The sequence below is a fragment of the Diorhabda carinulata genome, chromosome 12 (assembly GCF_026250575.1).
Source record: "Diorhabda carinulata isolate Delta chromosome 12, icDioCari1.1, whole genome shotgun sequence".
NCBI lineage: Eukaryota > Metazoa > Arthropoda > Insecta > Coleoptera > Chrysomelidae > Diorhabda > Diorhabda carinulata.
Window position 1 is genome coordinate 4,836,405 of NC_079471.1, and position 25,765 is coordinate 4,862,169.

Genomic DNA, 25,765 nt, shown 5'->3' on the forward strand with positions numbered 1-25,765 from the left:
AAAAGGTGTAGCCTTTTTCGACTGGAAAATAGCAAAACAGTCTGTACTATGTTGAATTATTGGACCGATTTGACTACAAATTGGAGGAAAACCGTTCTATTGAATGAAGAAAAATTTAATGTATTACCATGATAACGTACCGGATCAAATTCTTGTCTTCACCACGACCAAATTTGGTTACCAACCGTTGCCACGTTCGCTACATACCTGTCAACGTGTTATTACTTTCCGTTTTAAACTCGCAGAACAAAAATTTGGGAGGAGATCATAGTGGCCACGTTTCCAAAATTCTTGTTTTTCTTCCGAACGCTAAGTAACCCCTTTTTTTGTATGTCACAATTTCTTCATTAGAATGAAAGTTTTGTAATATTTTATTGTTTTCATCAGATTTTCATTCTCTGTGTGTCTGTTTTTCCACACTGAATAATTGTTTAAACGATGACATTCTATTTTCAAAACGACTAATTTTAACCTTATTTTGTTAGATTTTAGTGGGTATTCGAAAATTGGGACACTATGTAATGTATTAACAATTTTTAAAAATAAAATTCGTCGAATTCATAACTGGCAAATTTATATTTTTAACCAAACGGAAATTATAGTTGGCGTAGTAAATCCACTAAATAATTTTCCAAATAGATTTTTACTCTATTAGAAGTTAACCTATTTTTGAAGCAAATTTCGATTATTATGTTTATGTGTGAGTGTGAGTAATCGAGTTACTTTTTATTTAATTCTATTCAATGAAAATGTAGTCGGATTTCTTCTGTCATAATATAATTCTAAATGATTGTCTCCAGCTTTTCACACAAAAGTCTCACTTTAGATCGTATTATCTTCTTGAATCCAGATTCATCCTGTTGTGCCAACGATCACGTATCTATAAAAAAAACTATTTTTTCTATATATTTCCATGTAGTAAAGAGTTATACTTCTTCAATTTCTTTCTAAATTGTTTTGATAGTTATAAATTAAATATATCTAGTTCTTCCAAATTTATAGCTAGTTTTTTGATTAATGGTCACATATTTATGTCAATTCTTCCTCAAGAATTTCCAGATATCTAATACCAGGAATCTGTTCACAGCTACGGTTCATTATAGATCTGACTATTTAATAACTTTTCTCGTTTACAAAGCATGATTTCTTGTAGAATAAAGATTTTATTATTTGATATACTCTCCCTGGAATTCATTGCACTGGTTCAAGTATTCTAAATGCTTACACGACTCTTATTGTCACTTTGTATCATAGAAATGGTTCTACATGCATTTCTTGGTATATGAGAACAGCTAGAAATCAGAAGGAGACAACTAGCGATTAGGATTGATCTGGCAACAGTTCGTAATATTTTTTGAGATGTATAAGAGGATATAACCTCAATAAATATGTACAGTAATCGAAAGTCGTACAAATTCTTTTTTATCTTTTCTGAAACCCTCCAAATGCAACATCAACTTTGCAAAGATAATTGTAATTTAAGATACTGCGTAATAAAATACCAATAACTTATCTCTCTTCCTTGATAGATGATTTTGTATAATTATATCAGGTAATTTTGCTAATTATTTTGATGTTGTTGCACTTTTTGACCGTCCTCCACGTGAATAATTTCAAAATTTTTATACTGTTATGAATTAAAAGTATATAATCCTTGTTTATTTTCAACAATCTTTCGTGAATATGTTTTGGTACTATATTTTCCAAAATTAATTATTTCTTATAAAAGTTATCCCAGTTTTCACATTTTACGATATAAAATAGAGCGCTGCATCGACTGCTGCATGTTTATATATACATATGTATTCAGGAAGACCGATAACTGAAAAGGATATCGACTGCTGCATGTTTATATAACTGAAAAGGATAATTCAGAGGACACAATCCGGTACAAATAGATAACTAATAGTATCAAAGAATGGGGTGATAAAAATAACTTCATGGAGATGATAATAAATCAAATTTTTGGGACACTATCGCCTCAACAAACATCTAGAGACGCTAGACCTAGCAGGTAATGCGAGGTGAAGATTTTGTTGCACAGAGGACGAAACATCTATCTACATTCTCTAGAAGTGTGAACACTGAGTAACTCCGTAGTACTATACCTCTGAGTGCATGAAAGACGAAGGTCTTGGCAATTAAAACCATCCCACATTCCAGACAATTAACATTTAATTAATGAATCGTTACTAAGTTATGTATTTAGTAAGAAATTTTCGTGTTGCGATATAATTTAATTTGCATTTTCCTCCAAGATTTAAACGTCAAAACTTGTGTAACACTCTATTTTGGGATTCAAAATCTGAAATAAAATTAAATTTGTGTAATTTGGAAGCAATTATAGCAGTTTCAGTAAGGCGTTAGTGCTGACAACAGATACTTACATAATCAATATTCGTTAAAATTAAAAAAATTAATTATTTAAAACGGGTCTCATAATAATTTTCAAAAATACTGTGTAACTGAAACTAAGCTTGAAACAATGCTTTTAGTGCTCTACGGAAGCTTGCAAATATAGTTTTTGGCAAAGAAGTATCAATCTTGTTAACGTAAATGCTATCATAGAAGAAGCTGAAGTTTTTTTTGTGCAATTATACCTAATTTCTTTAATTTCCTATTTCTTAGACCTTTTAATATGTTTATGTTCCTAAATTTTCTTGATTTTACGTGTCTTCTGTTTCAAAATTAGTTTGTTTATTAATTTTCAAAAGGCCGATAAAAATTTACGTTTATGAAATCATTGAGTTATTCTGGCTTGAAATTTTCTGCATTTTTCCCCAGTTGACGTTAAAAAAAGGAAGATAATTTTAACTAATTCCCTTTATTGATTGAGTTATTAATTTTTATATTTACCGCTAAATTCGTTGAAATATGTCAAAAGTATATTTTCTTTGTTCGATTGAATAATGTTCTCACTGCAACACATATCTTGAAAATTTTTGTATACAATTTCATATTTGGTTTTGGATTTTCCGGAAATACATTCTGTACGGTAACATTAGCCATCGAAAGCTTCATTTCTCTTCTTCAGCTTCTCCTCGATCTTTCTTTCTGTTTCTCAGTTCGTGCTTCCTATATCTTCTGTATCAATCTTTATTTTTCCTATTTTCCAATATTTACCTTATCAGTTCTTGTTTTTTCTAGTTTTATCTTATGTATCTTCTAGTTTCATCTTATTATCATCGTCTTAGTATTTTTTATCAAGTTTTTCCATCTTTCTTTTGCCATTATAAAGTGTAGTTTCTTCGAAATTCAAAACTTGTGGTTAATATTACCGTCTTTTCAACATAAGGGAAGCGGAGTGTTAATTCAGAAATGCAGATCACTCAGAAATATTTTTACTACCAGATGGAAACTAATGTTTCATCCTCTTTTATAATATGAAACATCCTCGTATAGCATCCACTCTAGTCAGTTTAAATCACTCCTCTTCTTCATTTTTGACATTTGTATATTTCTCCTTAAATGCATTTGTAGAACCTAATTTTTCATTGATGACAAGTATTTAGATTCATGATTGTTTATTAGTTATTTTGGGGCCACTTTCAACTCTTAACAATAGAATACAAATACAGAACAATTTGATCTCAAAATTAACTTGAAAAGTAAGAGATTGTCTTGGTAAGGACAATTGTACAAAATGATTTAATTTTTATTTTATGAAAAGTCTTTTCAACGTTTCTAGATGTTCAAAAATTGAATTTTCATCGGTTGCCAATCTTTATATATATATATACTTCTACTGTACGTGTGTTTGTCACTGAATTCCTTACGACTGGACCGATTTGGTCAAATTTTTTTGTATGCGTTTGATTGGCGGTGCCCTGGATGTTTTAGATTCACAAATCAACCCGGCAGATGGTCTTGCAGTCGGTATTTAAGTTAATTATTTATACTGCAACTAAATGACTGGATGGACTTGAATGAATTTTGGTGTATGCATCCAAGTGGGGGTATGTATCATGCGCGGCTTCTTGAACGAGTTATTATAGCCGCAAGAAATATCGATGTTGACGCTATTAACTTCAAAACACAACAGTCATTGCCCGGCAATGATATATTGTTCAAATTGATGGATACTGCTACCGACCCTGAAGAAACAGTTAAAAATGCTGTAGCATTTTTGAATTGGCTGGATTATTCATAAAAAATTGTGCGAAATGTTATTGAACTATACCGATACCTTCAGACTCACCCGTTACATTCAGACGTCTGCAATTTCCAATTTGGCCTATTATACATGGCTTTAAAAAACCGTCAAGTTTATTCATTTACACTCTTCAGGAGTTGACTAGAAATATTGTTCATCAACTCGCATTAAGATAAAATTGAACAAACATTATTGACTAGCTTTTAGCCGCGGCTTCACTCGCATTGAAGCCATTAAATAAGTATCAAAGATAATTAAAATAGAAATGAATCAATATGTTAATTATATTTTATGGTTTGGCAATAACAATGATAAATAATTTAAAATTTTAATAATTAAAAAGATATGAATGCAGAGGATATTTTTGTGACTATATTATGAGTTTTTCCGTCGGGTGCAAATATATAATAAGGTATTAAAAAGGAATAAGAAATAAAACCTTCATAAGATCGTACGATCCAGCAAATAGTCTCATCGAAATTTATTTAGAATATTTCGTAAGTAAGAGTCAACGTAGACATAAATTCTTTCAACAAAATTAGTAACCACATTATAAAGAAAAGTAATTTCCTGTCTAAACTACCAAGAGAATGAGGGTCTTTTATTTCATTTCTTCTTTGTCGTTCTTGGAAAACGGTCTACTCCAACAATATTCTATTCCTCGTACGAAACATAAAACTGGGAACTATAATTTTTATACAACTACCAATTTGATTAAAGTGACTTATATAAAGAAAGTTTAACGTTGTCGATGAAGTTATAAATGTCATAGTTTATAAATATTTATGTTTCAATAAATATTGTTACTACCATAACATATTTTCTGATAGTTTTCCTGCTTGAAAAATTATAAGAAAAACAATTAAAAAAGTCGTGGGACTCTCGTCGCGAGAGCATATCCCGCATTTTTTACCGATAGCAAACAATAAATATCAACAAAAATCTTAATTTATGTAACCAAAATTGCATGGTAAATAAAATAAAACAGATATCAATAAATCCATTCATTTAATAATTTTGTTCTCGTTATTTCTTGACAATTCTGATAATTGGTTTGATTTGATGTTTATCCATGTCTTAAGGCCGATTCATAAACTTGACTTTCCGTTTGCCGTTGCCGTTTGCGCGTGACGTTTGCCGTTTGACGTCTATGACCCTATTCATAAACTCGACTAACCTAAAAATTTTGTTATTCTTTTTGACGTTTGTACTGCTTTTTGTTTTCGTAATAATTTTGTATTTCGGTATGTATGGACGAAACTATGGAAAATACCGAATAGTTTTATTTATTAGGAGCACAAATGTATTCACAAAATTGTTCAAACTATCTGACAAGCAAAGTAGACCTGATTTACAAAGTTTTCGATCATCTGCGAAGTTATAAGAGTCATTTTAAGAGTAAGTAAATAATGGTATACATATTTTCTTTATTATTTGGATCTGAATATACTGCAATTAAATCCGGAAGCACTGCTAGATGAAGATATTCCAAATATCGCTCAGCTGTTGAATTCCTGCGGAAGAAATGAAGACCAATAGATCTTCTATTGACGATTCCTACTTAAATTTGGTTTTTTGCGGGCACTATTGAGAAAATTTGGATTTTCACAATGCCACATGAAGATTTTACGAAATTCTAAAAGTCTGTCGGGATCATCTCCTGAGAGATAGTCATCAATTTCGTATGAGTTAAGTTTTTCTTTCATCAAAAACTTTACTACAAACCACTGATTAACATTTTGTTGTCAAGCAATTTCTGTTGTAGTTGCGTGAAGATTGACTTTTACTGACTGGAAAATATCTTACTTTGCATCGTCGCTCATCCCTGGTCTTCCAGATGTTGTAGCAGCCCTTACGTTTCGCGATTGGAAGTCTTCCAAATTGTGTTTCGTTAAATAAAGTAGATGCTCCTTCATGACTTCGAATTCTGTCTTTGTAACCCACCATCATTGGAATTTCTTGCCTTTCTTTTCGGCTAAAAGGGCCATAGTGATGAAAATAGTATGACCCTAATCTAACTTTACTTTTTTGTTTCATAGATTTTATCTTATTAATTATCTCAGTTTTTTGGTGACGTGTTTTGCATTTTTTTCAATATTGGATTTCAAAAACTACCAACTGCACAGTAAATCTGGTTTAAATAATATGGAATCTAATTTTAAATTCATCTTGAATGCGGAAGAACGTGACGGTTTATCTTTTTGTTGATATAGATATCTTTTCGGATGAGACGTAATTCAATATATATATATAATATCGGATCTGGAAATTAAACTTTCTCCCCCCGTATAAATGGGTTTATATTACGACTACGTCTTGATTCACTTGACTAATGGTGCTTAATTATGGTTGGTGTTAGAAAGCGTCTACTGGAGAATGTTTAGCCACATGAATCAAATAGCTATAAGTATGGCGTGGTTTTCAGTTCGGATAGGAGACTCCAAACGAGAGATAGTAGTGGGCCGCTCTAAAGAGGTGCAATAACATAGAAACTGGTCAACGGGTTACGCCTCTCTTCTATTTTTAGAGCCATTAGCGATGTCTATATCTTCAAAAAGGTCTATAGATCTGACGGTCTCCTCAGAGTTAATGTTCACACTTTCGACAGTGTTTTCGAATCATTAACATTCAAAAAAATGTGGAAGGTGGATATATACAACTTCTTAAATATTTTCATCAACTACAATCTAGTAACGAGAAAATATTTGATGAGAGATGGGCAAAATTTTTAAATTATAAAACAATGCATAATCTAAATGATGGCTGCTACCTATTTTCGAGATAAAATCAGGGCGATTTAACAGTAAAAAATATATTGGTCGCACCTCACGTATTAACGGCAACTACGGTTTAATTTTATTTCATATATTCATGTTGTAGGCGAAAAAATTCAGCATGTCTAACTAAAATTTTAAGCTTATGTTAGACGAGAATGTTGACGCATTTCCAGACATGTCCTATCGCTGGAATCCACTTGAATATTAATGTAGGTTGTTCAAATTTGATTGAACGTTCTTTAAAAAAACTGTCAGTCCTTAGATGAACTCGTGGTGTTACTGACCATGCTTTGAATTCTAAACAACATAATCATTTAGTTCATATGTCTGGAAAGTATTCAATTATACGTTGTCTTGAATATTGTGCAGATGTGAATTATACAAGACGTCTTAGCAATAACTAATTATGAATAAAATTAAATTTAAATTGTAATTTTCCACCTTTTTCAACTCTTCCACTTTTAAATATTACTGGAACCATAGATTAATAGGAAAACTTCGAAACCACCACACGAAATAATATGTTCTTAATATCTTGGAATGATTTCGAATTTTATGAGAAAAATTTCATAAAAACATTCAAAAAACAACAAGTAGTATTTATAAAACAATGTTTCTGCAAATATACAAAAAGATACATTCTTAGAGTAATAAAACATTTATTGAGGGACTGTCCTTGAGCTTTCGCTTTATATATTATACAGCAGCAACAAAACATTGTACAGATTTAATATACGAGTTGATCAAACAATAAAAAAAAAAGAAATTAACTGGAACTCAATCTTTCCAATAAAACAACAGACGTTCTTGAAAGTATACTACATACTTTATGTATTTTTTACAATATTTATATTTACTATGAGAAAAAATTGTTTATAATTGGAAAATATTGGTACAATTGGACTTTAAGAATATTTTGAATAATAGATGTTGATGATTGTGAAGTTGGAGAAGTACTAGAGGTAGCTAAGATTTTAGAGCAACTGGTTTTCACTAAAACAGTTTGATCTATACATTGATTATGCACCGTCGGACATGTTTTTGTAGCTATTCTTAATAGTATATACTACATGCGTCGAAAATTCAACTTTTGAACCGTGTAGTGTATACTACAAGGGCCAAAAGTTGTATTTTCGGCCTTGCGGGTCATGATGCCTGAGGCGAAGAGTAAATGTTAAACTTTCGGCCCTGCTTTTAGGGACGAAAATATGTACTTTCGAATAAATTTCATATATTTTGTATTATTTTTAAATATTTGTGGTGTTGATTCATACCAATCTGAATTAGTAACAACTTTTTGTATATTAACAATACATTATTATTATTTATAGATATAAAGTACATATTTACCTTCAATAGTATTCCGATCTAGATGATTTTCATCGTCATAGTTTTCAGGATATCTGTTAAAGAGGCTAAGACTGGCAGCTAACCTTGTATAGTATCCTAACGCCAACAAAATCACAAAAGGTATAGAGGTGTTTAACCATCTCATCGTTATTCAAAAGATTTTACTGCAAATAAAAAAAAAGTAATAGATAAAAAAACAAATAGCCAACAAAAAATTATAGGTACAAAATTACGTATATATTATCATACATATATTAGTTGTGTGCATAGATATTTTGTTATTTTCGCATCAATCGTATGTAATTAGCTCTGATCTCCAATATCTTAAGATTTTGGCTGGTTTGGGAATGCTTGGAGAAATTAAATGGGCTGATAATGAAATAGCAGATAGATTTGCTAGAGTAGGGGCGGATAAAACCTTTAAAGGACCCGAACCCTTCTGCGGAATCGGCTATATGACATTCAACAAAACACTAGAGATAAGAATGCAGATTAGAAAATCATCATTTTCTTACAGGAGTTGAAAGACACGAGGATGGTTCCAGAAGTACCTGGCCTCACCTAGAGATGGCGGTAGTTGCTTGGAAAATTTCACTTTATTAGAAAGTACTCAATTCATACAACATATGTTGTATGAATTGAAGTGTGAAGACGCTCCGTTGTTTGGAAGCCATCAATAGCGAACGTTCTCAATGAATTTATAAACATGGAAAAAATTGGTCATCGTTATGAGATAAAAGACTTTTATTTGAAATTAGCCAAACCAATATACAAGCTGAACTAGATCGATGAGACTGTTTCTTCGTTATCAACAGTGAAATATTGGTAAGCAGTGTCTAAATGAGGCAGTACGACCTGTGAATACCAGCATAGCTGTGGTCGAACAAATGAAGTGACGACTCCAGCAAGAAAATCCATAAAACAGTGCTGCAGGACCTTCGACTGGAAGTGCGCGAGCTAGCAGACAAAATTTGGACATGAGAAATTTATGTGCAAGATAGGTACCACGTTTGCAAACAATGGAGCAAAAACAGCGTCATGAAGATGTTTTCATCGAGTGATTGGCGATGTTGCACAGAAATAAATCCGTTTCATAATCATGGTTGAGACGTGGGTCCATCACTTCACACCCGAACTAAAAGAACAATCAAAACAATGGACTGAAAAGGGAGAACTGATTCCTAAGAAGACAATGACGTTCCATCTGGTTTTTTAGGATGTGAATAAGATAATTTTCATTGACTATTAACGGTGAGTATTATGCGAACTTATTGCAACGTTTGGGCGAATAAATCAAGCAGTAACGGCCAAAGAAAATGTTGTCAATTCACCAGGTCACACATGCATTATTATAACGGCCAAAATTAATGAATCGACGTTTGAATTGCTATATCATGTATCCTATTCGCCAGATTCAGACCCCTCCGATTATTTTCTGTTACCAGACTTGAAAAAATGGCTTGATGGTAAAAGATTTTCCAACAATGATGAGGTGATATAGATATTTTGAAGAGATTGGCGATTGTTATTATAAAAAGTTTATTCATACAATATAAAATCTATCAACTGAAATACGAACATTAACAGGGATTTTGTGGGAGAATTGGCGTCCTCAAAAATACCTAAAGACGATAAGTTAAGTGGAGAATGCAATATGTAGATTTTGCTTCGTAGAAGCAATACATACATACAAGCTATCAGCTTTATTTTTGCAGCAACTACCACTCTATTAATTATCATCCTTTTTGTTTATGTAGGTACCCATCGAGATTCTTAATTCCAATATTTTCAGGATTCCGCTCGTTTTATTATTTGGAGAATCGAGTATATAAGAATCTTATTGTGGATTATTGTAATTATTAATTCTTTTTGAATAACAATAAAAGCTGAAGTATCTCAAGAAATTTAATTTACTGGGATATATTTCAGAATTATAAATTCATTTTGAATGTTTTCTTCCGAGGAGTCTTGTAAGAGACAAAACTAGAAGAAAAACGAAGAAATTATAATTTGGAATTTAATGTAATATTGAAACAGATTCGCGGTCATTAAATAATATTCAATTGTTAAAGAAAAATATTTTTAAACCTTTGGAAACCTTGTCTGAATTTTGTACTTCCTGGTTGTTGAAGTTTATGGAAAAAGTTTGTCAGCAATTGAATATATAAATGCTATTAATCAAAATTTGAGCATGTGCGTGGGATGTACGCTGATATTGGGTACGAGAATTTTTGAAGCAATTGTAAATTTGATTTAAGAATAGGAGATTGACGAAGGAACTAGATTTACATTTTTATAACAAATTAAAACTTTCACATATGACATCTAAAATCTTATTTGAATTTCGAGATTTATTTTAAAGTAGTTGATAAACGAACGTGTTCAAAATTGAATATAAATTTGATTGGAAATATTATGTTACTTGACATAAATTGGTGCAAATTCAAATATACACTTTCTCACTGTTTTTGCATTAACTATTCTCCATTTTTAGTATAAGTGAGTCTATCAATTTAAAGTTCACCTTCAGTCTCTGAAGACGATAACTTGGTAATGGAAACGCGCGTCAGACGGTATAATCGTAAATATGAGCGTAGTGGTTGTGTAAACAGTGTATTCAGTATGAATCTCGCCAACGGTTCCAGAAATTCCAACTTAATTCGAAGTAACAATTATTGGGAATGCCTGCCATTGTAGAGGAATAATTGAAGATTAGCTTCGTTCTCATAGACAGTCAACGTTTTCCAAAATAACTCCGCCTGCATGGTTGCTGGGTAGAATGAGTAGCTCAGTAGTCATGCTGCCAGTCCCAAGCCCGGATAAAGGAGGAGGGTTCCTAGGTTAGGTTAACATCCTGCCTGAAGTCAAAAAAAAACTCATATGCTCATAGAACCGATAGCCTGAACAAAAGATGACGATACACGCAAGAAAAAGGACACAAAGATGGAAAATGTACTACGATTTGCGGCATGAAACATCAGATCCCTCAGCACTAGAGAACAAGGGATAACAAAGGAACTAAATTATCACAACATCGACATTTGCGCCCTATAGGAAACTAAAAAGAAAGGTGAAGGCCAAAAACAATACGAAGAATACCTAATGATATACAGTGGGGTCGAAAAATAGGAAAAGGCCAAGGAAGGAGTAGCCTTGCTGATAAAAATAATATAAGTTGCTGGCGGAAAGACTGTTAAGGCACTATATTTTAACAAAATATCAACATACTCTATCATCTATATAAAAGGAAAATGAAACTAACAACTACTGGTGTTCAAAATGTAAGCTTTACTCTAATACAACGCTCTTCATTTCGATACTTTTCTGACTCCTTTGTCTGAATGATGTCCATAGACTTAATAACTGGAACTATAGCAGACCATGGGTCCAATCTTACCAATCCGATTATGAAATCTGCACTATAATGAACATGACAACCATCATTTTAAAAAATAATTTGTCTGTGTCTCTCTAGAAATGTTGATGCTTCCAAAAGTGTGGGTATATCACTCAAATATGGATTTGATTATTGTCTTAAGCCTGCTAAAAGCTATTTGAACAATGTTTAGTAGTATAGAAAATATTTGACATAGGACATACCTTCCACAAACTAGGTTATATATTTTCTGCTTTCTTTTTTAACGAAATAGCTCCATTCGTAACGTATAAACAATATCCAAGATCTATTTTGGACAATTTGCTTTAGGAAATATCTTAATTACTTCTCTAAATCTCCACAAACAAAGACAGATCTTAATGGTATTATCAAAGTCGTAGTAATCTGTCTTAACAGCAATTGTACTTTATACTTCTGTGTAAACAATACAAAGTCAACTCTGTTGTAATCAGCATCTTGATAAGTTTGTATAGACTAAATTAAGCATTATAGCTTGAGGTAGATAGATACAACACATTTACAAAGGGTAGATATGATATGTAAAACGATATTTAATGTTCCTTTGATAAACTCTCTCAACCAATTGGTTTATTTGAGTAAGTCTTTCCAAAAACGATTCAGGAGATTAATTTAGAACGTTCTAAATACTAATAATCCAGTCAAATAGATCATAACTAAGAAGAAACTTGGCAATTTGGTTGTCATATATTGTCTCAGAAGTTTCGTATCCGCAACTTGAGATATTTAAGATCAACATTCATGGAAATCAATTCTATTTAGAATATCAGAAGTTGGAGGCTGCAGAATGAATTTTTGGAACCGATAATATCACCTTGTGATTCACTATATTGACGTAGTACTTTTCAGTTTGTGATCAAAGTAATTGGATTCAATGCTTCCCCATATAGAAAGAAACGAATTTCAATTATAGAGAATTCTATGGAGAACGGCATTATGAAGTAAGAAAATTATTCAAACCAACGTTGATGGTATTTAGAATATACTGTTGGATTATAGGAATATAGTGATATTATTTGATTATAATCTTTCGATGAGATTTTCTAAACGTTCTTTACTTGTGAATTTTCTTCTGCAAAATTTAAATATGTATATAGGATAGATCCAAAAATCATATATTGGGGTGATATATAACAAAAAATAAAAAACTAACGTAACGCATTAAAAGTGGTAACTTCAGAATGGAACACCAAAGCACTTATTTGCGGAATCCTCGAGAGACACTTTCAAATCTCTGTGGTTTTAAACAATCTATCACATACATAAGAAAACAAATGGAACAGAAGTATAAAAATATAATCAAACTAAAAGTAAGAGCGCAAATTTGAAGCCATAAAAACTTTACTATGACAATTTTAACATTTGGACTGCGAAGTAATCGAACACAGATATCTTGGATTATTAAAAATATTATTAAATGTCATCTAGAAATTGATACAAGTTATTCATAATCATGAATTTCTAAGGGTTTGTAGACTTTATAAATGAAAAAAATAATTGACAAAATGGCAAAAATGACTTCGATAATGGAATGTATGTATAAAATCAGTTTTTCCACACATCATTGCATATTTAATAAATAAAGTTGCAGAATTTGTTATTTCAGTAAACATTTAGTACGCAAATATTCAACATTTCACGATCTCGAAACAATAATTGTTACCGTTATATCATGAACCTGATCACAAACTGTCTCTTGTTCATTTCCGATTTGATTGACTCGCTGAAATTCATCCTGGCTTACAAAACGAACCATGTGAAACATCCGTGTGCAACATCAAGTTAATTAGCGGAAGAGGGTTGTGAATGTTTGACCTGTTATTCAAAATAAAATCAAAGTTAAAAAACTATGTGAAGTTTAAAAAAAGTTGTCAAATTTGCTAGAAAGTGCTGGATTTTAAGCTCAACACATCTCAGCCGATTACAAGAGAACAACCCATTAAGAAACATATCCACAGTTACTTTGAAGACATACAGTTGTGTTGGTTTCCTCATTGAATAATTAGCTTATAAAACATGATATAAAGCACAAAAAGCTTGTGTCGCGGGATAAAATATCAAAAAAAGATTAGATTTAGATTTTTGATAAAGTAAGAATGTTCACATGGTCTATATTCTGACTGGTTTCGCTAAACTCCTTTTAGTACATATATTGATATATGTCATTCTAATCATAAGTCACGGGTATTGTAGAGAAACTTGTTATGGGAGATAGCTCACTTATTATTCATGATACGTTGCCAAATTGCATAAAATTACCAAAACTGCAATTTGGAGGATTGAGTAGCTTGGTATTATCAGTTCCATTGTCACCAAATCATCCTTTGTTGTAGGAGATTTGAATGGAACAAAGTATTTAGAATTGCTGAGAATTAGAGCATTAGAGAATGCAGTTAGAAATAACATTTGGTTTCAATAGAATAGTGAATCAAGACACGTACGCGCTGCTGTTCGAAATTACTCCAATAAACTATTGTGAGATGTGGTAGATGGATTGGGAGATATAAAATAGTGTGGCCAGCCATAACCTACGAATGATCACTTTTAGACTGAGTTTTCTGAAGGTAACTATTGTGTACAAAACAAAACTTGATAAATATTGAACCGAGAAACAGAATATTTGAAACAACTCGTCTAAGAACAAATAAGAAATTGCCTTCAATAATGGATACTGAATGAAGAACGTAGTGGAATTCAAAATATGAGAGAATAATAGTTAAAACTCTATCAGCCCTTACTATAGTGGAAATTGATAGAAAAAAATTGTGAGAGACGTCCAATTATCCATAAATTCCATTTTTGTTCTTCCACGCATCGCCCCTCAGTGACTATAGATATTCAGGAATTGAACTTTATGCCCCAATATTTGTGAACTCTTATTTTACCATCTTCTGCTCAGTTTGCTCTATTAGAATTTTTTTACCTTCCATAGTACGCCTGTATCCAGCATTCAAACTCAATTTGAATTATTATCTGGTCGAATATCAAAATTTCTTCGACTCAATCAATTTCTTCTTTTTCTGTTCAATCATTATAAGCATGCATGTTTTATACCCATTAATAAATTTAATGATAAAATTGATAGTGTTGGAAACGATGAAAAATATGAAAATTTCCTCAGAAAATATTTTGTTTCTGATATTTTTCAATCTTAATGTACTAATGACAGATGAAAAGCAACTTTTCTTAAAACGTTGGTGTAATATGACATTTTAAAGCCAATAGTAGATCTACAAATTTGATTTTTATGATAGCATCTCGATGTTATTGTCGTCTGATATTTTCCTTATAAATTAATATTTAGAAATGTTAACAAATATCAACTGACACTTAGAAACGTTTTATTAAAATATTCAGACTACTCACAAATCAGTAATAGATTCATTAGAGATCATGATGAGCTAAAAATCAGAAATCCCGTTAGCTGCGCCAATTTTCAGATTAAAATTGAATTAAAAGCTTCAAAAACTTTCTTATAAGTTACAATAATTATCAAGCACTCATTACATTTCAAAATGTATATATAAATAATTTTTGTTATACTTATTCACTGCTTTTGTTATAATTATTGTATGATAGTATTATACTTACAACAAAATCTTTTGTTCTTGACAAACTTTCTTATCAAATCACAAGAGTATCGTTGATTTATATCAAAACCACCAGCACTTACCGGAACTTCAAGTCAACGTTTCGAACTTGTCGAATTGTCCTCGTTTGACGCGAAGTTTTGCCGACAATCGGTTCCGTAGATTTTAACTCGCTTTTATATAGGTATCCTCGATGCGCGCCACTCATTCCAGATGTGGGAGTATTGTGCCACAAGTGGTTCCAGTAAATGAATAAACAGCAACAAGTTTAGTTTGAAGTTTCACATTATTAATGAAATTGCGTGTTTATCGTTGATTTATTTGATAATATTAGAAAATTTAATAATATTTTTACTGAGTAATATCGCGTAGACAAAAATCATTGATGAAATAAGTATACAGCGTGGTTACACACTAAACACAAACATTCATAAAACGGGTGGAATTAGTAAATTGATATGTATATAGACAGACATTCGTCTGTAATAATTTGATCTCGACCTTTTTTGTTATTAATTTAATTGTTATGAAATTTGTATTCTTCTAATCTCTGGAGAAATCATCATTTGTATCCTTGTCAAGTATTTTGTTTTGAAAATAAACAGAATGGACTCAAGGAGTCACTTGAAGAGAGAGAATTTTTGTTTTTTCATTTTTTTCATTCAACCAGGTGAAGAAGATAATAATCAAGTATAGTTGAGTCGGATGTAATGGAACAGGGACTCACTACATCTATTAATAAAAAATATATAAGCCGTGAATGAGAGAAAAAGTAATAATCAAGTGAATCATAGATAGTTCGTATAGATGTAGTAATTTAGAGAGGAGATCTGTTTCAAATAATAAATAAAAAGTGCGAAACTTCCATTCGACAAGACATTCATGTAAAGAAATTGTGCTTATGTCATCATTATTAAAGGAATATAGAGAATATTCAATGAAGTTTAAAAAACGGCCATAGTCTCTGATGATTCGAAGATGAAAGCTATGGTCTCGAAACTTCAGAAGAAGAGGAAACCACGATATGCAAACATTATATAAGCATCACTTTATCAAACATTGTAAACCAAATCATACTAGAGGAAAAGCTAAAGACGTTAGTTGAGAGGGCTTAAGAAAGGAGACAAGGTACAAGATCATCTATATCTTTAAAAGAGGATGTCCTGATTGACTGATTCATTCACTCATCAACGCCCAGCCAAGGCTGTTAAAGATAGAGACATGATATGTCAGGGTATTTGTATCGGTTTAGAGGTGCGCTAAGTAAGGATTTTGCGAAATTTCGATTTTAAAGAAGTAAAACGGGGTATGTTTGCAAATTCGGTTTTTTCGTTTTTCTCGGCCGCTAATTGGGATATCGACTTCGTTTTTGCACTAAAACATTCTCCGTACAAATACCTAAAAACTGATTTCTGCGATTTTCAAAATTCGACTTGGAAAGAGTCAAAGAGTTGAACAAAAATTTTTATTACAAAACCATATTTTAGCAATTCTTCTTGACGAAATGAGATATCAAAGCGATTACTTTTTAGAAATGGGTCCCGTGTGAATATCTATAAACTAATTTCTCCGTTTTTGGAAATTTCTTTTTGATTTCTTTAAAAAGGGTTAAATTCAATTGATGGAGAATGCATGTAGTTTCGATCTATAGATTCAGAGTTACAAGTTGATAATTCTGTGCAATACACTTCAGAGTTCCTAAACACGCTCAATCCTCCAGGTTTCCCGGGAACTTATTCTAAAGGTTGGAATACTGATAATGTTGTTACGAAATCTCAATCCTCCTAAACTGTGCAACGGTACGAGACTACGTATGAACGCTCTTCAGAAAAACTTAATCGAGGCTGCAATTATAACCGGATGTGCCTTCAGACTACCCTTTTCAATTGAAAAGAATGCAATTCCCTATTAGAGTCTGTTTTGCTATGACAATTAATAAATCACAAGGTCAATCTTTGAAAGTGGCAGGAATCGATTTGATCTTTTCTTTATAATTCATAATTGAACAATTGATTTAAGAAAACAGAAATATACATCACCTTCTTAAGCCTTCAAAAAATATCTAAATAGTAAAATCACATCTTCGAGTACTGTATACTAATAACATGTTTAAAAACTTCGATAGTTCGAAATCTACCCTCAGTTTTTATAATAAGTTAAATTTTTTGTCGTTTAAGTTGAAAGGGGTCGCAAGTTGTTTGAAATTAATGTACTAGGTATACATTGGTACTTTTATTCGAGTAGATATACGCAGCTTTCACTATTAAGTACTGGTTCAAATATTGATTTATATTTGTTAATTTTGTTATTTTTCTTTATTTTTTCCAAGAAAATTTCTTAATATTCTCTATATTTTCATAATAAAGTTCAATTGCCCCACTAAATCATGTTGATGAACTTTAATACCTGCTCTCATATTAATAATTAATTATGTTTCAATTCCTATTAATTTTTAGCAAACAATACTGATTCATTGGTAAAAACAGTCAGAGATTCTAATAATTATGCTGACAAACAAATACCAAACAACGTGGCATCTTAAAAATCCTAAAACTTGAAATATACACTGTGTAAATTGTATTCTTTTCAAATACGGAGTTATTTTTCAAGCAAATACCGCCATCTCTAGGTCAGGCCAGGTACTTCTGGTAAAGTAAAGGCGGATTCACACCAACGGGCACAATCAGATAAGGTCACGGTCAGAGACAGTCAAGTCAAGATCGCTGCCTTGGGATCTCAATGAGAGTGTTCTCACTGGCGGGCACGGTACGGTAGTGCCCGTTGGTGTGAACCTGCAACATCTAACCATCTTGGTGGTTAGTGTGTCAGTTGGTTCGCCAACTGTAAGTATTCAAGTGATCTTTCTATCAATTACCCAATGAAGCCCTTTTAGTATATGCTCCAACGTGTTTCATATGAATCGTTTGTTAAGATTTATTCCCAGATGTTTCAGATTTTCTACTCAATATTTACTTATTTGTGATAATTCTATGAAGTAAAATTCCAGTTGGGATATTTGTGTCATTATACCTTCTTGGAATGATCTAATTCAGTTTCTATTTGTACTGCTGATTTTCTGGTTCGTTCTAATTTGAAATCTCAGAAATCTGTCTTCAAAGAAACGTTAATTATCATTTGTACTTGTCATATACTGTATATGGTAATAGATCAAATAATCGGTACTTCGATTATTTGCAAAATAATTTATTGTGAGAATCCCAATGGTTTATAAACAAATTTCCACGGTAAAACACGAAAATAGAACAAATAATATCACATTTAGGGTAATGCAATGGAACATGTGAACTATCAATTTGTGAAAAGGTAATTATGCAAATATATAATTACATGAGTGACGACGACGGGGCACAAAATGGTTGCTTACTTTCCACTTATCATCCAAACTTAATTAAGGATTGGTTATATTCCGAAATGTAATTGAAATATATTTCGCATTATGATCAATATTCTTTATTTTTGTTCACTGTTAATTAACTTCAATAAATACTAATATCTTTTTATAATATTTTTGTAATTACACATTTTACAAACTTCGAATCATATTGTACAAAAATTATTATATTCCGACATTTGTATGGGAAAATAACACAAGGAAAAGTAGGAAAATGAGATAATACACTGCTTTTTTAATTTTCATTTATTCAAGTACACTTAGAACTAAATATCAATCCCTTCAAAGTAATTCTACTCCCCATAGAATTGCTAGAACTCTGATACCCAAAATTACGTTTTCCAATACTTCAATTTAGGAAAGTGTAAAAATCAGGAGGACTCACATCAGATGGAAAAGAACGTTGAGAAGCCTCAACCCTTTGTTGAAGGTACTGTGTGACAAGGTGCATTGCCAAATTGGAACATACAATAGTTCTTGTTGTTTAGTCTCACGGAAATGACCTTAAACTGTTTCTTAATCATTTTAACAGTCAACCGACGAACTGAACTGAAAAATTTTCAGATTCTGTGAGCTTTACATGATCTTTTACAGTCCAATGCCTTTCTTTGCGGGATTCTCCGTCTTTCTGAAACCACAAAATCACCTTATCATAATCTTCATAATCATAAACTTCTCATTATTAACATTATTCTATTAGTTTGGCGTGTATGTATTCAGAATATGCTGGTTCCATTCATAAGAGATGTTCAGATGACGAAAATACAATTATGAAGCGCGATTCCATCAACTTTTTTGAAGCTATCGACGTGAAAAGATTGAGTATAAAGGACCGATGACAATGAACTAATTTCATGAATTTGAAGCAGAATGCTACGAAATACATGGATTCGATTTATCCTAATGATCCGATCAGGAACTTTCCGATAACTGATAGTAATATACTAATGATACAGTATTTATCAAATTTATCAAGATTGATTATCCTTTCTTAAGATACCATACATAGCCATACAAAATCATTAGGTAAGATCTGTAAAAGTTAACCGAGATTCAAGCGAAATGTCGAGTAGAGGTATGAGAACAGCAGCTCTTTGCAAAACATCTGAAACATTCGTTATTAGATAAAGGACAATAACTGGAACATGTCGCAAGGAGAGGTCCATTCGAGCGAAAAATCTCGTGTTTTGGGGAGAATTATTGTGGTTTATTGTACTTCGAAAGCATAGTTTTAGGTAACTAGTTCTCTTACAAGTCAATAATTAACCACATACTGCGAAAATTATGCTGACTAGTTCGAAGAGTTTGGTGATATTGAACCTCAACTACATCCAGCATTCAGTCAAGATATTGCACCGTCTGATTACTATTTATCCAGAATTATGACAAAATACTTGGGCGAGGAGAATTTTTGATGAGATGTTGAGAATGCCGTGTGAGAATTTTTGCATTTTAGTCCAAATAATGTTTTTACCAAGATCTCTAATAGCTTGCCAAAAGTTCGGTTGAAGATTAAAACTTTCTTTATGAATTATTATTTAATGTTTATTAAATTAAATATTAAAAGTGATCATTTGATTCTATATACTTCGGAGACACCTACCATTTCAGCGGGGCCAATAAATCAGCTATTTAGTGCCACAGGATGTTGTTATTTGCAAAAATGCTTAGAATAATTGAAAATTATCATTCTGAGCTAGGCATCGATTGTCCACAAGATGTATGCTGTAGTTTATTTTTATTTTATTTAAGTTATCAGCCGTTTGTTACAAGCCAAGCTCTACCAGAAGCGTAGAGCGCTTTACGACTCATTTTTCAATCTTTGAAAATTTGTAACAATGAATAATTTTGATTATTCTACGTTCTTAGAACAGAAATACTGTTTTTTGACCATGATATTGTGAATTCTGAAGAAATTTCAGACAGCTAAGAGCCAATCCGTTATTATGGTTATCTTTTGTAAAAGTGTTCGTCGATGATGTGATTTTATACTCTTAAATCGTTTTGTGTGCACATTGAACTTATCGATATATATAAAGTTCGTAGACGTTCAATACACAAATTTGATTCATTATAGAGTGAACTCAATGTTTGTGTAGTATAAATTCTTATTTCACTTTTTATAAGAAATATATATGATAGATACGGGAGAGATTTTGTTGATATTTGGAAATAATTAGAAAAAGCTGCTAATTTCATTCTTATAGTTTCACCGCCCGATCAAATTGATTACTTTTTGTATTAATTGAGCTGTATTCTCACTTAATTATATTCCTAACTTTTTGAGCTATGTGCTATTTTAGTATTTTCCCAACAGTGATTCTGTCTGCAGCATTTAATTTAACAAATGGTTGTCGTGGGTCTATTATCAAATTCCGATTTTGATGTCAATCACTACATCAGTGATTTCCAGAGGTCCACGGAAGACTCGACGAAGATCTACGTAGAGCGTGACAAAAAATGAGGGTCCATAATCGTAAGCGGTGGTCCATGAAAATTTATTTGTTTTCGATAGTGAAGAACTATCAATGTAGGCAGACAATATTTTAAAAAGAAGGAAGTTTCTTGTGTGATTATCTGCAAATAACTCATTTTTCTATTCAACTGGACGATTCAATGTTTTCCTGGCAATGAAACAATATTATTGATTGGCATATGTTCGATTTGTTATGGGCGAAGAAATTCATAAAGAGCTACTATTCGTGAAACCTTTCAAAATGAACAGTAAAGGTGAATCAATATTCAAAGTCCTGGAGAATTTTTTTAAGACAAAAATTATTCCATCCACAAATGTTTTTTTGGTGGTAACAGAAGGAGCTCCTGCCATGCTCGGGCGATATTTATATCTGTTTATGAGCCATCTTAAAAGAATTATACCAGAGGTAAAAATTAACTGTAACCCTGTATTCACTGACAACATCTGGAAGCGAAAAATTTGAGTGATAGATTGCATCAATCCAATTATTCATTAATGCAGTTAAGAAAATAGAAACAATGCATTGAATATAAGATTATTTACACAATTGTGCGATGAAAATGACAAAGATATTGCTGTTACATACCGAAGTACGCTGGTTGTTGAAAGGTACATGTTTATCAAGATTTTTTTAACTTATTGACGTGGTTTTAGAGTTTCTGGAGAGTGAAGATCCTGATTTAAAGGAAAACCTTATAAATTTCAAAGCAGACATCGAGTTTTTTACAGATTTGTTCAAAAATTTTAATGACCTCAATCAAATGATGTAATTTCAGCTTTTCTTGGTAAAATGAAATTTATGAAGTAACATATTGGTCAGCGCAAATTTTCAACTTCCAAACTTGTTGCATGTAGAATTCCTTGATGAAGATATTCAGACATACGTTAAACATTTGATTGCCCTGCATGATGATTTTGAAATCAAATTAGAAGATATTCTGCTGGCTGCAGGTAGATCTGATCGCGCGTTTCCCTCGTCATATCTTGTCCAAACTTATTAACAAACTGAATATCACATAACGGGAGGATTGCCCTTATTCCTTAGTTGATATTATCATCAAAAAATTAACCCTATCAAGCGATAAATTCTAGTTTTTGAAAACTGTTAATTCGTCTTTGAATTTGAGCCATAACGCAAGTTTTCTTATATAAATCTAATCTTCACTTGGTAGTGATGTAACTGCAGGGATCCACAGGATCTAGCAAAATTTTGAAAATAATCTACGGAACAAAAAAATTTGGGAACCAATCTACTATACCATTATACCGTTATTGGTTATTGTGTCTGTAGTGATGTGAATAATTCACATAACATGGAAAAAACAGAAAACATAATAAAATTGATATTTTGAAAGCACTTTTAGATTTATATAAAAGTACTTACTTCCAAAATTAGTTCGAGCAATGTTTAACTGATATTCTATTGAGTTACATCCTGTAGGTCCTGTATTGTATTTGAAATGTAAACGAAAAAGGTATACGTGCAAGAGAAAAGGTTTTAATGAAATTTCGTAGAATAATTTATCACATCAACCATCTCGGTAATTGGAAAGTTAATAGCTTTACATTACTTCGCAACTGGAGACCCTGTTAGGAACTAATTAATTTTTATAGCCGTAATTATTTTTTTCATAATAACCCTTCCTTGTGTTAAAATAGACAAACGTACTCAATATATTATGGTAGGTAATATATAAAATGAATATGTAATATTTTATTATGCGATTCGCATTACTCGGCTTAGAGCCAGTATCATTTACGTATTCAGCGTACGTATCAAAATAATTAAGCTCAATTCAAGTCGACGGAGGTCTTTGGAATCCCAGTTTAGCGATGCTCCAGCTCAACGCCGGTTGTTGACATAAGAACTACGACGATTTCCACATCTGTTAAATCTCAATTTTGTGATCCGCGTACTTGAAATATTTTTGGTATTGATAAGAACGAGCTTGTTGGCCTATTTGGTTGCTGCACCATTTATTACACTGGTTCAGATACGATAGCTAATACACTACAAGCAAATGTTATATAATATCTGATATTTGTCGACACTATATGGATTTGTTGGATTGAATTCTTCATCACAAACTTCTTATAGTTGTTAGTGTTGATAACTTGATCCTGGATATCCTTATGAAGATTTCGGTTTCTGGAAAGAGAGTTCTACCTCCAAGCCAAGCAGTAATATCATTAGGTTAAGTTAGGTTAATAGGGTGATCTCCACTTTTCAGCCGAGATCCACTCGGAGGCTCATTGTGATACCCTTGCTGACTTTTCAATCAGCACCATTTCACTCCCCTTTCCTATCTCTTACGTTGCCAGGTCCTTGCTCCCTTTTCCGGTTTGCAATGGAGTGATTCAGGTCCTTAACACCCAGCACCGCTGCTTCTTCCAGACACTCCAATGTTTCACTCCCCATGCATTGTAGTCGTTTCGACGCCAATGCTATGCAGTGACACATTAGGTGTTCTATTGCTTCTTCCTCTTCAATGCATTCTGCACAGAGATCGTCGGTTCTGATACCCATTTTCCTAAGTCTAGAGCCTACTGTGCAGTGACCAGTAATCATTGCTACGACCCTTCGGATCGAGGCTTTCCCATAGCCTAGCAGTTCTGTTGTCTTCTTCTTCTGTAACACCGGCCACAAGGAGCGTGAGATAACACAGTCATCTCTATTACTCCATCTCTTACCATGATCTCCCTCTAATGTTCTACCTATCGCGTCTCTCAGCAATTTACTCAAATTAGACAATTGTTTGTAGGATCATGTGTTATAATAATTACTCAAAACTAACTGAATATCCTTTTTAATGCATTATTTAAAATCAATTTTCACAAGAAATAGCCGTTAAATCGAATATATCAACCACATCTACCTCCTCCTCCTCCTCCTCCTCCGTAATGACCGCCGGAGCTCCTTAAACAAATAGTTTGAATTAATTATAGAAATTTCTGTAAATCATCTCATTTTAATATAGGAATATAGATCATTATCATTATGCAACTAAAAAGAGCCGAACTAATTCATTAGATATGACACGTACAACTACTGGAAGTAAGAATTGTCAAATACAATGGACAATACATGGACATTTTTATGATATGTATTAATGTCAAACTTAAGAAAAAATAAACTCTTTTTTTGAAGAAAATAGTTTAGTTTTATCACGAGAACACGCCTGCCCATTCGTACGCTATAGCAAACCGATTTAGATCCCTTCGATTACTTTCTGTTACCAATATAAAAAAAGTGACCTAGTGGAAAGTTATTTAAGAAAAATGAGAAGGTAAAGATGAAGATAAACGCGTGGTTTGCATAACTTCCTAAATATGAATTTTTGAACAACTTTATTTCACAATAAAGTAACTTTTTCATTGAATAGTCAGTTTCTCATCGTAGATTAAGAAATTTCAAGCATTCACAATAAATTCTAAAATATGAAATTATGATCAAATATCTGAGAATAACGAATTCATAATCTTACTTTTTGGTAAAGCTAGCTTCGTAATCCACATGTCTTTTTTCAATTATGTGACGTATCGGATTTTGAATTGATTTCACATTTTCCGTTGAAGATCCCTCCGCTGTATCTTCCCCACCTGTGAAAAATTACATTTTAAATATACACTACCAGTTAAAAGTTTTTGCGGACCCTATAATTAGGCAATATTGGCGTTATTTATAACAATTTGGACAAATCGTCTTTTTTCCTTAGTATATCATTTCCAAAAACCCCAAATTTTGACTCCCTAAAACTCTTATCATGTTCTTTAGTCCTCTGCAACATCTTAATTTTATTTTGACGTCTCCTTTTCATTCTAGAAGTATTCAAAGGCAGATCATTAGATTCATTGATCTGAGCTGCAATCTCTGGGCCCGTGAATCGTCGATCACATTAACTGATCGATACAGTACGTTTATCATCAACAGTTGTGGTTTTTCTAGTCCGCCCTTAACATTTTCTAGCTCTTGGTGGATAAAATTTTTTTTTACATTGTAGTCCACGGTACGTCAAGGTATTTTTAATGTTATGGTTATTTTTACCTGGATTATAAAGACTTGCGATTGATGCACTAGTTTCAAATGATAGTTCCTTGGTTTCAACCATTTTAAAACTTTTTGAGAATAAAAACAATTCGTATATGCACAACTCAAAAAAATATTTTGAACTCAAAGTATAAATCACATTACGTTCTTGCGTTTTACAGGGGTAAATAGGACTAAACTACAATCATAAACACAGAAATCATTCACAGCTGGAAAATAATAAGTAAATCAGTCGATACTTACAAGTTTTAGCTTGTCGCACTCACCGACAAAATATGAGCATGAGCTCGTATAAGATAAATAACGGACACTATTATTTCGCTTAACAATATGAAAAGAAAATTGTTGAAGCGGATTTATTATCTTGAAATTTATTGAATTGATTATGGAGTAGGCACATACTTTTGACGGATAATATATGAATTCAAAATATAAATAATCTTTTTTATTATGAGAAATTTAACACTCACCCTCAATTGTTGTCACCAACACAGCGTAAAACAATATAGCAAACAGAATTTGTAGAATCTTCATGTTTGAACAT

The 25,765-nt window shown here is 32.1% G+C and overlaps 1 protein-coding gene across 3 annotated transcripts in view; it reads right to left on the reverse strand.

Moving 5' to 3' along the window:
* LOC130899871 (uncharacterized) overlaps positions 1–25,765 on the reverse strand; it is a 34,098-nt gene extending 8,333 nt beyond the window's left edge. The window contains exons 1-3 of one of the 3 annotated variants that reach the window (XR_009060113.1): positions 25,692–25,750; positions 24,659–24,773; positions 23,965–24,090 (exon numbers count right to left, since the gene is read on the reverse strand). Coding sequence is in view for 2 of the 3 variants with exons in the window: in XM_057810033.1 (XP_057666016.1) it covers positions 8,281–8,425 (145 nt within the window). In the remaining variant the exon portion in view is untranslated. Of the gene's footprint in view, positions 1–8,280; positions 8,445–15,286; positions 15,438–23,964; positions 24,091–24,658; positions 24,774–25,691 lie in introns of those variants that run through there. The other 2 variants (XM_057810033.1, XM_057810034.1) reach the window with 2 other exon arrangements.